The 13479-nt window shown below is 42.4% G+C and overlaps 1 protein-coding gene across 1 annotated transcript in view; it reads left to right on the top strand.

Annotated features, from left to right (window-relative positions):
* The window catches only part of ALS2 (alsin Rho guanine nucleotide exchange factor ALS2), a 105936-nt gene extending 102966 nt beyond the window's left edge, over window positions 1-2970 (top strand). The window contains 1 exon segment of the mRNA XM_044302574.1: window positions 151-2970. Within this exon segment, the coding sequence (XP_044158509.1) occupies window positions 151-189 (39 nt within the window). The 3' untranslated portion in view covers window positions 190-2970.
* The last annotated feature ends 10509 nt before the right edge of the window (window positions 2971-13479 follow it).

The following is a 13479-nucleotide window of genomic DNA, read 5'->3' as shown; positions in this document are numbered from 1 at the left end:
AAAGCTATCTTTTTGCCGGGGTGGAGAGAAACTGCACCTACTGCGATCACTCTTAAGAAGAAAAATCTGAATATAGAAAGTTCCTTGACAGTCTTGTTTTCAATTGTTCGTTCATTGACACAAAATATAACCATTTTTTTTTATATTTAGGCATGTTATTACCAAATCCAGCATGAGAAACTCCACTAGATGCTGGTAGAAGTCTTCAGTGGCAAAAGGAAACAACAGATTTTCTTAGAAAGCAAAGAACATAGAAAAGCTCCGAAGAAGGTGTTCTGTGCTATGTGCAGAGCTGTGACTGGTGGTGTGAACTTACTAATTATTGGATATGAAGGGAAATTGCCAATGATATTGCTCGAGTGAGGTGCCGAGCCGGCTCCTTTGACTGACTGAGCACTGGAGTTCTAAGCCGCTAGTTTAGAGTTAATTTTGTAACTGAAGCGGTGATGTTTTATAATCGCATTTAATATTTTTAATGTAAAAAGATCAGGACCATTCTAAAAGGTGATTACTGTTGGTACAGAGTACACAAGCTCTGGCAATCTGATTTACAGCATACCGGACAGTATAAATATTGCTCTTATCATTACTTACTTATGCCAAAATCTCACCCGGACATATATTAGTGTTGCAGCATGAAGAGTACAGAAATGTGTGCGTTCTTGGTACATTTCTAAAAAGGAAAATGCTGAACAGTATGGTACAGCCTTTCCCAGTTACTGATTGAACCACGGAGGTTTAGAGGATTAGGTAAAGATGGCTGCTTTCTTACAAAAAACTGTGCCACTCCTGTCCCCAGATTGTGTATGGAATTGCAGCTCAACCCCATTTATTTCCGTGGAGTCCAGCTGCAATACCACATTCAACCTGTCGACTGGTGTGGCATTTTTTGGGGAAAAATAAGCCATGTTTTTTTCTAATCCTGTACCACAACCCCTTAAAAGCAGGCCCGTATAACACAAAATCTCTATCTCTTTTAGTTTGTTTTGCTCTGTATGTTTTACAATCCGGTTTATCACCTCTTGTTGACCTGGCTGCCAGAGGCATGAGCAGGTTACTAAAATATTTGTAACTGTCAGAAAATATATCAGTTCAGTAATATTGACCATAATCATGGCAATAAAAATAATAATCTTTATATAGTGCCAGCATAACCAGCCACAGTTTACAAATCTGAAGGTACATGTTCAAACAAAATCAAGCATTCCGTAGGGCCATTGATTTACTGCAAGGTGAAATGGGATCCCGTCGTGGTTTCCATAGCTTTTACAGCAGGATTAATCTTACATGCAACGCTGTTCTTGTTGTCAAATCAGATGACATGAGTCGGAAACGGTCACTTACCATGAGGCATGTTGCGGCTATTGGGTTTACAAGTAGCATTACTTATGAATGTTCATGCGACCATTTCATTGTAAGGTTACTTCAGTGTGTAACCTTATGAACGTGCTACCGCCAAAGATCTGATATCATCATGCAGTTACTGTACGGCATACAGTATGTCTGGCTGTTTAAAATCAAGTTATAATATTCTGTAACCTTGGCAATATTTAGAGGAGAAGAGCACAACCGAGAGATATTAGGAATTGCTTTGAGCCGGCCATACACCTATTAATGTCTCGCTAAAACCAGTAGGAACTGAGGCGTCTCCCTCTTCCTTAATATTGCTGGCACTTATTATGGGCTTCCATTTAAAGGGACACAAATTTACCACATATAATTTACCTTTAGAGTTATTAGTTGTGATTGTTATCTGCTGGGATTTCTACAGCTTCCTACATTCAGAGTCAAGCTGTGTATGGCCAACCTTACTTCTGCACAATCTTCAGTATGTCATAGGCTCTGTTCACATTTGTATCGTGCCCGCGTTTGTAACAGAAGCCACAGCACAGTGCCAGATCAATGGTATGATCGTCCCATCGGCTCCAGATGCTCCTTATTGGTTTACAGTTACATTCAGATCCTTGCATAGTTTCCATTGATTTGACAGAAAGAATAGTGGTGCATGCAACGCTGTTCTGGTCGCCAAATCTGATGCAGCTGCTGACAGGGCCTCCAGTGCAGACGAAAACTCAGCCTTGATTTGATATGTTGTTACATTGTACATCCAGTTCTGTATGGATGATTGTTATATCAGTATTAAAGATACAGTTGCATATAAAATAAAATACACCATGCACATATAAGGCTTCGTGCACACAACCACATAATTTGCGGTCTGCAAACCGTGGATGCCAGCCATGTGCATCCCACAATTTCCGTAGGTACCATTGTAAAAATGCCTATTCTTGTCCACAAAATGGACAAGAATGCAACATGTTTTAGTTTTTTGTGGGACAGCACGCAGTGTGATATCTACACTTTTTGTGCCTCATTGAAATGAACGGGTCTGCATCCAGTCTGCAAAAAATGTGGATTGAATTTGGAAAAAAAAATAGTCATGTGTATGCCATATTTTGGTCACCTGTGTGTATCAGATGCCCTTATTTCTTGAAGACATAAGCACTAGTATTTTATAAGCACATTTAACATTGCTATATTTTCAAGTTTGTTTCTCATAATTTATTTAAGGTCTGGCTCCTCTAAATAGGGGATTTAAGCTATATTCACACTGTGTATACACAGTGCCCTGTAGCCTCGACGTATGCCACTGAATAGCATAGTCCGCTACACTTTGCAAGACAGATTAAGGCTACTTTCACACTTGCGTTCGGAGCGGATCCATCTGGTATCTGCACAGACGGAGCCGCTCCTATAATGCAAACGATGGTATCCGTTCAGAACGGATCCGTCTGCATTATATTTCAGAAAAAAGGCTAAGTCCAATTTGTAGTCAGACGGCTCCGCCCAGACTTTACATTGAAAGTCAATGGGGGGCGGATCAGTTTTAAATTGCACCATATTGTGTCAACGTCAAACTGATCCGTCCCCATTGACTTACATTGTAAGTCTGGACGGATCCGTTTGGCTCCGCGCGGCCAGGCGGACACGAAAATGCTGCAAGCAGCAGGTGTCCGCCTGCTGAGCGGAGCGGAGGCCAAATGGAGCCATACTGATGCATTCTTAGCGGATCCGCATCCACTCAGAATACATTGGGGCTGTACGGATCCGTTCGGGGCCGCTTGTGAGAGCCTTCAAACGGAACTCGCAAGCGGAACCCCGAACGCAAGTGTGAAAGTAGCCTAACACATTCCTGCAAAATATGTGTATATGTATGTGTGTGTGTATATATACACACTTTTTTTTCTTCCGTATATACAATGGGATGTTTTACCATATTATTGGTAAAATTTACTTTCTCTAGTGTAGAAACACTGGGATCTGCATGAACACATCCACTTCTGAGCTGCAGGTGACATGTGCTTGTATTCAGCTATCAGGCTTCATGTCGCAGAACACGCACTGCCTGTTGGAGGAGGGTGTAGTACAGGGATCAGCTACCTTCGGCATTCCAGCTGCTGTGTAACTACAACTCCCAGAATGCACACTTGCTTGGCTGTTCTTGTATCTCCCATAGAAGTGAATTGGGCATGCTGGGAATTGTACTTTGAGAACAGCTGGAGTGTTGGAGGTTGCTGTTCCCTGGTGTAGTGGGACATATAAAAATCTGTCAAATGTCATGTCATTGTGCTCCATTCCTAAAACCTTTATCATTTTATCTGTATGCAGGTCCTTGCGCATTTTCATGTTTTTTAATCTAATTTTGCCCCAGTTGAGCAATAATGTTCGTTTTCAATACCTTACTGTATAACAAATGACACATTTAACCATAGGACCCTGACATGTCTGTTTTAGTTACTACTTGCATTCCCCGTGTAACAACAATTCTGGAGCATGTAACTGTAAGTTGTGAAATTGCTGTATTATTCCTACTACAAGGGACAACTGGGTGTTACCAATCCAACACTGGCAGCACTGATTGGTCTATGTCAGGCTGCACAGGGACACCCCCCAACTGGTAACACCCAGTTGGCAATTCATTTCTAATGGTCTAGTAGGAGAAACTGCACAGCACAGAGTCATAAGATGATATGTTCCAGAATTGTCATTTAGTATGAAATGCAATTATTTATTAAAGGGGTTTTCTGGGATTTACATGTTGAAGGCCTATCCTTGGGATTGGTCATCCATATCAGACCGGTGGAGGTCCATGAGCGTTTAGGCCTCTTCCTAGCCCATATGACATTATGTTCATCAGTCAGATGTCCTAGGCTCACCTCAGTCCTATTCAAAAGAATAGGGCTGAGCTGCACTACCATGCACAGCCACTATACGATGTACGGTGCTGTCCTTGGAAAGCCACAAGGGAGGCTGTGGCGGTCATTGAATCTTTGGTGACTGCCCTGGCTTCCTCAAACAGCTGATTGGCCTGGGGTCCCGTGAGTTGGATCCCTGCCTATCTAATATTGATGACCTATCCTGAGGATATGTAAATCTCAGAGAACCCCTTTAAAACAGACATGTCAGTCTGTGGTGACAGGTTCTCTTTAGAAAGAAGTAGACAGCAATAAATGGTTGAAGCTGCTTTTACAGAGCATCTGTCATGGCTGGACACCTTGCATAGTAATAAAATAAACCCCCACCATGACTGTCAAGATCCAGCAATTAGTAATAAGGATTTTTCTACCACTGCCCGTGTGATATGCAGTTTATGACTTGTTAGTTGTCATTCGTTTGCTTTACTATTGCTTGTTGACATCATACAATGTGGCTGTCGTTTGCATATAGCACAGCTAAAGTTGATCCTCCTTTGGATTGTATTTTATAAGGATTGAAGTGGCCCGCTATTACATACTTGAATTCACATCTGCTGTAACAACTACTACACAGATTGTTGTACATAAACGGTGACTACTAGCTACTGCTATCACTTGTGCTGACTTATTGTTTGTTGTATTGCATTAAAAAACTAAAAACTGGAGAAACATTTAACTAAAACACATTAACACTTTGTACAGTAAATGTATATAGGTCGTGACTAAACTGTAACTGATTTTATAAAATGTTCACCATGTTTTATTGTTCATCTTGTATAATGCTGTTTTTTAACTAATGCAGCTGTGCAATCCAACAATGGAGTTAAAGAGTTAAATCAGCGAGTGCTGGCTTTTATTTTGTGCCGTGTCGGCAGAAAAGTTTGCATTGAAATTTATTAACACACAGTTCATATGTTGAATGGTTATAAATAAAAGGTATAACTCTACCAGTCTCAACTTCAGTTGTAAAGACCCTTAATGTGATGTCAATGTACGGTAGGCTACTTAGAATTTACACTACACAGTTTTTCTTAAAGGGTATTTCCGGAAGTTTAATATTAATGGCCATTTCCAGGATAGGTCACGAATACCTTATCCATGAGGGTCTGACTCCCACCACCCCGTGGATCAGCTCTTCTTAGGCCAGTGACGTCATGTTTATCGTCACATGGCCTATGTGCTGCTAAGTCCTATTAGCCCTGAGCTGCAATACTAAGCACAGCCACTATATAAAGTATGGCAGTGTGCTTTGTAAGCTGTGAGGAGGCTGCAGTTCTCGCCAGTGTGCCATCTCTTTGAACAGCTGAATGGCAGAATTGCAGAAAGTCAGATCCCCCACCAATCAGATCTTGGTTACCAACTCTGAGAATGGGTCCCAGAAAACCCTTTTAAAAATTGCTCCTTTTTATGTTACTAACACCAAAAGCTGACATTATTATGAGTAGGGATAAGCGAATTTCATATTTTGAGTTGAGTTATAATGTGAATTGCGCTATGGATATCGTTACCACGGACCATAACAGAATGCCTTTTAGAGACATTTTGGTATTCATTCAGTCATAATAGAAGTCTATGGCCTGCATAACAGATCCGTCAGGTTTCCGTTATGCAGGAGAGGACTCCAGGATAACGTAAACCGGACGGATCCGTTATGCAGGCCATAGACTTCTATTATGACAGAATGAATACCAAAATGCCTCTAAAGGCATTCTGTTATGGAATTGCGTTATGGTCCTTGGTAACGGAATCCATAACGCGATTCAGTAAATACCACAACACGAACCCGCACACGAGCTTCAAAATATGAAATTCGCTCATCCCTAATTATGAGTATTGCTACCTGACAATTTCTGCATTCATTTTGTGTGCTGAATTGTAAAAATGTAATTGGTCCCAAGAGCATATATGTACATAGCCTGCTATAACAAAGTAGGAGGCATGACAAAGGTTTTGTATAGTCCTTACAACCTCATTTTAATAGTTGGCTGCCATTTATGACTGTGTCTATAGAGGCACGGCAGGCTGCACTGATCTGAAGTGACCTTATAAAAGAGCAAACACAGCGGTATACAAGTAAAAGCTACTGATTATACTAAGGATAAGCCATAAATATAAGATTTGTGGGGGTCCGAACCTGTGATCCCAGTCAATCAGCTGTTAAAGGAAGCCAGCACTCAATGAGTGCCGCAGCCTCTTCCTAGGCCAGTGACATCACCGTACATTGGCCACATGACCTAGTTGCAACTCAGCCACATTCAAGTCAATGGGACTGACCTGCAATACTAAGTCTTGCCACTGTACAATGTACGGCGCTGTGCTTGGAAAGCGGACAGTAGCCCGCGGTGTTCCCTGAAACAGCTGATCAGCAGGGGTGCCAGGACTCAGACCACTGCCGATGTGATAATAATGACCTGTCCTGATGTGATAACCCCTTTCAGAAAAGACTTTGACAAGGGCCAAATTAGGTCAGAGCAGCCGCAAACATTGTGGGGTGTTTCCAGTCTGGTGTTTCAGGTAGCTGCAGTGCCAGCAAGCGAAAGGCTCTGTACACTGTGTAGAACAGCATCTATAGCTGAGCTGCACAGACACTACACCGCATACAGAGCTTTGCTCTTTTAGTTTCCAGTGCCACTTCTGCCTGAAACTGGAGATCATTGGGGTTGCTGTGTGTTGGACCCCTCTCCGATCTGATATTGATGACCTATCCTGAGGTTAGGTCATCAATATCTTCAGCCTGGACAACCCCTTTTTAAAGAATCTGCTTGCCAATATCTTGGTGCCTTGTATCGTAGGATTCCTTCAGAAGACTTGTGGAGTCCATGCCTTGATCGGGTCCGATCTGTTTTGGTAGCATTCGGTGGACCTACACAATATTAGGCAGCTGATTTTAATGTAATAGCTGACCAGTGTATATGTTCAGCATGTGTCTCACTCATTTGTGGCTACCTATAGACGCTCACATAGGGCCTGTTTATGCATCTCCTCTCCAACTACATTCATAGTGTAAGCTGGACTGCGATAAAAAAAAAACACAGCGCTGGGGCTTTAAGTAAAGCTGATTAAGTCTTCCCTACGTAGTTCTTGGTTGAGGAGGATGTGATGGGATTAGCCAGGTTGTTGCTAACACTTTTCACACAGGTCTGTGTGAAGCTGGAGGGAAATGGTGTCTCATCTTGCTGTTCATCCAGGTAAGATTTTAAATATGAACTGTTAGTTACAGCTGGGGCTGTGACGTAGACGATCAGCAGTCCACATAGTCAGAGGGGTTCTGGGAAGATCAGGGTCTATATTAATATCAGTGTGAGAAAAGAGCCATTCAGTAACAATAGTGGAACAGGTATCCTTAGAATATGAGACTACAACGCTACTAAGGAAAATAGCAGCGTAGCAAAAGTATTCTTAAATCACACCAAAAACAATGTTTCCTACCAACATAATACATTTTTCTCAGAGTAGCCCGAAACTACTTTCGTCTTTCATGTGATATTTAGCCAGGTCATTCACATAATTTATTTCTCATAATTTTTTTAAATAATAAAGGTGCCACCAGTGTGTGGCAACACTGTGTAGTGGTTACTTCCATCTGGCCATTTCTACTCTATAGATAATCAAGGATCAGACTTAAAGGGTTATTCCCATCTGGGACATTGACGGCATATTGCTAGGATATGCCTTTAATGTCAAATAAGTATGGGTCCCACTTCTGGGACCTGCTCTTGCTTCCAGGACTATGCCCGCAAAGTAAAGGAGAGCACACCACACGTGCACAGCGTGCTCTCCATTCATCACTATGGAACCTCCGAAAGCAAAGCACACGTGTGGCTGCTCTCCCTTCTCTTTGGGGGACCGTTGTGAATATAGAAGTGGGTATCGGAGGTGGGTTAGCGATATGCCATCAAAGTCCCAGATGGAAATACCCGTCTTTATACTGAGAACCTATACTCCGGATAGATCATCAGTATCTGATTGGTGGGGATCTGACACCCAGGACCCCTGCTGATCAGCTGTTTGAGGAGACCACGGGGCTCTGGTGAACACTGCTGCCTTACAGATTACCAAGCACAGCAGCGTATATTGTATAGCAGCTGTGCTTGGTATTACAGCTCAGCCCATTCACTTGAGTGGGACTGAGTTGCGCCTTGGCCATGTGACCGATGAACGTGACATCACTAGCCTAGTGTAAGCTACGAAAAGGCTGCAGTGCTGCCTTATCAAACAACTGATCGGTAGAGGTCCTGGGTGTTGAACCGCCACCGATCAGTATAAATTGGTCAGAAAACCCTTTTAAAGAGGACCTTTCATCAGAAAAAAGTATGTAAACTGACTATACCGACGTGTAGAGCGGCGCCCAGGGATCCCCCCTGCACTTACTGTTATCCCCGGGCGCCGCTCCGTTCTCCGGTTATAGCCTCCGGTATGTTCCTACTTAGGCTCCACCCAGGGGAACCTGCCACGGTCTGTGGAGCCTAAGTTCCCCCTGGGTGGACCCTATGTAGGAACATACCGGAGGCTATAACCGGAGAACGGAGCGGCGCCCGGGGATAACAGTAAGTGCAGGGGGATCCCTGGGCGCCGCTCTACACGTCGGTATAGTCAGTTTACATACTTTTTTCTGATGAAAGGTCCTCTTTAAGGGCTCATACACAGGAACGTATTATATTTCTGTGTCCGTTTCAGGTTTTTTTGCAGACCGTATGCGGAACCATTCATTTTAATGGATCCCCCCAAAAAACTGAAGTTCCTCCGTGTGCATTCCATTTGCATATTTCTGTTCCGCAAAAAAATAGAACATATCCTAATATTGTCCGCATTACGGACAAGGATAGGACTGTTCTATTAGAGGCCAGCTGTTCCGTTCCCCAAAATACGGAATGCACACGGACGTCATCTGTACTTTTTGCTGACTGCAAAATACATACGGTCGTGTGCATGAGCCCTTAATCGGAGCTGCAGGTGCAAAATAGTAGAATTGTTTTTCAATATTTTTTGTTCTAGATGCACAGTAGCAATAAAATACTTTAGTTAAAAACATAACAGTTTGATTGTTGATGATGATGCTGTAGTTTGAAAAGCTTTTACTATTTTCTAGATATTTCAACTGTACTCTTCATCGAAAGCTGCTGCCCTCTTTCCTGACAGTTGTGTCCAGCCTTGCTTGAATTTAGGTAAAAGGATTTTCCAGGTTATAGAAATTGATGACCTATCCATAGAATAGGTCAGTGATAGGCAGACTGCGGCTCTCCAGCTGTTGCAAAACTACAACTCCCACCATGCCCTGCTGTAGGCTGAAAGCTGTAGGCAGTCTTTGCATGCTGGGAGTTGTAGTTCTGCGGCAGCTGGAGAGCCGCAGTTTGCCTATTACTGGAATAGGTCATCAATATCCGATCAGGGTATCTGCTCCCCCCTCCTGATCAGTTCCAGGACTAACACCAAGAATGGAGCCAGAAGAACAGTCTACTGTGTAATGGCTATGCCAGATTACTGGCGGTCAGCTCCAGTTCACATGAGCCACCATAACCTGGCACTACATGGTGGATGAAGCTGTGCTTCTAGCTCTATTCTCTATATTAGTTCTGGTGCCGTCAGCTGCGGCAAACAGCTGATCTGTGGTGGTGCCAGACTGGTCTGTGTGGTGTACACAATGCATTGCCTCACTTAGGACACCCTCATATATTTTAGGATATTGGGGATAGTACAAGCAAACACAGGAAGGACTTACAAGACTCCATATAGACTAAATTTGATGTTTTAGCAGCGATGCCTCTGAACACATTTGAGAAGCAACAAGGCAGATAATGTATGAATTGAACTACAGTGTGCTTGAGAATTAATTTGTGAACCCTTCAGAATTTTCTATATTTCTGCATAAATTTAACCTATAACTACATCAGATTTTCAATACTTTACTATACGTAAAGATAACCAAAATGAACAAATGAATGAAAAATATTACACCTGGTCATTTATTTATTGTGGAAAATGATCCAATATCACATGCCTGTTAGTGTCAAAAGTATGTGAACCTTTCCTTTAAGTATTTGATGTGACTGCCTTTTGCAGCAATAAATGCAACTAAAGGGTACATTTATCAAAACTGTTGTAAAGGAAATCTGGCTTATTGCCCATAGCAACCAGTCAGATTCCACCTTTCATTTTTCACAGCTGGAAGGTGCTGAGGACATCTAAGCCATTTCTACTTTACACCAGTTTGATAAATCTCCCCCTAAATGTTTCAGGTAATTGTTGATTAGGCTACTTTCACACTCGTGTTTTGGCTTTCCGTTTGTGAAATATGTTCAGGGCTCTCACAAGTGGTCCAAAACAGATCAGTTTTGCCCTAATGCATTCTGAATGGAAAATGATCCGCTCAGAATGCATCAGTTTGCCTCCGATCAGTCTCCAGTCCGTTCTGGAGGCGGACACCAAAACGCTGCTTGCAGCCTTTTGCTGTCCGCTTGCCAAAACTGAGCCAAACAGATCTGTCTTGGCACACAATGTAAGTCAATGGGGACGGATCCGTTTTCTCTGACACAATCTGGCACTATAAAAAACACATCCGTCTCCCATTGACTTTCAATGGAGTTCATGACGAATCAGTCTTGGCTATGTTACAGATAATACAAACGGATCCGTTCATGACGGATGCATGTGGTTGTATTATTGTAACGGTTCCATTTTTGCAGATCCATGACGGATCTGCCCAAAACGCGAGTGGGAAAGTAGCCTTAGTCCTACACATCGGCTTGGAGGAACTTTAGCCCATCCCTCTGAACAAAAGAGCTCAATTCTGTTATGTTGCTGGGTTTCCTCCTATGAACTGCTGCTTCAGGTCCTTCCACAACATTTCTATTGGAGTAAGGCCATTCCATTTGACTTGGCCATTCCAAAACTTTAACTTTATTCTTCCTTAACCATTCTTTGGTGGAATGACTTATGTTGTGTGCTTATGTTCGTTCTCTTGCTGCATGGCCCCCGTTCTCTTGAGAATCAGCTCACAGACTAATGTCCTGACATTTTTCTTTAGAATTTACTGGTATAATTGCTGGAAAGCCATCCTGGCCCAGAGGCAGCAAAACAGGCCCAAACCACAATTGCGTTTCACAGATAAGAGATGAGATTTTTAAAATGGAATGCAGTGTTTTCCTTTATCCAAACATAACACTTCTCTAAACCACAAAGTTCTATATTGGTCTCATCCATCAACAGAATATTGTTCCTATAACCTTCTGGCTTATCCAGGCGATCTTTAGCAATCTACAGACGGACCGCAATCAGGCTCAGACTGGCCCCATTGCAAGATAGGCCCCCAGTCCCTCGCCCCTTGCACAAGTGGCACATACAGTATATTGACTGCACTACATTAGGGATGAGCGAATCGACCTCAGATGAAACATCCGATCTCGATTCGCATAAAACTTTGTTCTAATACTGTACAGAGCAGGAGCTCCATAGAGTATCAGAATGTATTGGCTCCGATGAGCCGAAGTTATTGCTTCGCAAAGTCTCCTGCTCCGTACAGTATTAGAACAAAGTTTTATGCGAATCGACTTCGGATGTTTCATTCCAAAGTCGATTCGCTCATCCCTGAACTACATATAAATAGGCAGCTTACAATATGTCAACCAGTCTATACAGCCATATAATAAAGAAAAAGTTTATTATTATAGATGCATCAGGTGGCTGAGATGACTTCTAGACACAGAGACAGGCCAAGCAGTGTCATCTTTCCCCAGGGACCTGCCTTCTCAAAGTCACTGCAGGGACCCCATAATCAATTATTTTGAGCATCTTGCTGCTGCTGCCACTATGTGAGCAAAGTAGTATTTGCATGTAGCTATACAATGGGCCTCCAGAATTAATTTTACTGGTGGGCCCTAGACACCTCAGTCCAGTCCAGCACTGGCAGCAATATATATATATATATATATATATATATATATATATATATATAATTTGAGGAAAGTGAGGAAGCAGCACACTGTATAAGCAGGGGGTGCACGTCCGGCCAGTGTGGACCAGCACCTAGGTCCAATGTACCAGAAGAGAAAAATAGCCAGCAGCACTCCAAATCAATTCAAATGTTGAAGATTTATTGGACCCAAAATCAGGCGACGTTTCAACAGCATGTTGCTGTCTTTATCAAGCACAGTGCACATGTGTTACAGACACACTTTAAATAAGAGCATCAATCAAAAATAGATTAACATCAATTGAACATAATACAGTGAATGTACAGTGAACAAACAATACATGTGATCATAAGAAATACATATATCAAATTGGCCTCATTTGGCAAAAATAGTGCATCGGACTAAAACAACATTAATTCCACATATCGTGATTTATATGGAATATATCATAATAAGTGTCAGTGATTACCCTAATGAGGTGAATTAAAAAACTCACTGTCAGGTGGGCAGCTGCATGGTTGGCGTTGATCGTGCTCCTTGGCGTCCCCATACACGATTTGCGCATGCGCGAAAATACAATATGTAATTAGCGCATGCGCGAAAATATCAAATCTTGCGATATCTCCGTTTTCAAGTGGCTGACTAACACCCACAACTAAGATGGGCGAAACTGGATCAAATGCACTGTGCGCATGTCAGAGCGGTACTGGGTGCCGCCCAACACATATCACATGATCAAAGTGATCTCAATAGGGCTGCTAGTCCATGGAACCCGATATTATTAAAGAATTGGGTCCTAGGGAAATGTCGCACGGCCACCCACATGTCAAAGCACGTATGATAGTCGGGCACAGTGCCCCATAGATCCAAAATCTAAACTATAAAAAATGTTTTACTTAATTTGTATGAGAATGTCACATATTGGTTGACAATTCATAATAATGAGATATCGGCGTGAACAATGGGAGAACAAACCTACGTCGCAGGGGGATCCCCACGGAACGCCACTAATCTCTCAAAAAGTAACGACATTGATACCTATAAATGAATATAAGCATTCAATTCAAGGGAAAAAGGGAAAATAACCATAATAATGCAGGTACCACGGTCAAATAGATAAAAAAAATTTTTACTATATGAACTGTATAAGGGGGCATCCAGCACAATGTACAACAAATTCCGCACAAGTGGTAAAGCACTGAACCAGACATATATTAATTGAATAAAGTAAATTGATATTGGGGAGCCAACCGGAACCAGGGTGAACGTCACATCATGCAGCGCCTCCGCCAGGGCAGTGAGGTCAAAATGAA

The sequence above is a fragment of the Bufo gargarizans genome, chromosome 8 (assembly GCF_014858855.1).
Source record: "Bufo gargarizans isolate SCDJY-AF-19 chromosome 8, ASM1485885v1, whole genome shotgun sequence".
NCBI classification, from domain to species: Eukaryota; Metazoa; Chordata; class Amphibia; order Anura; family Bufonidae; genus Bufo; species Bufo gargarizans.
The sequence above is the reverse complement of the archived record's forward strand: the minus strand, read 5'-3'. Positions and strand labels throughout refer to the sequence as shown.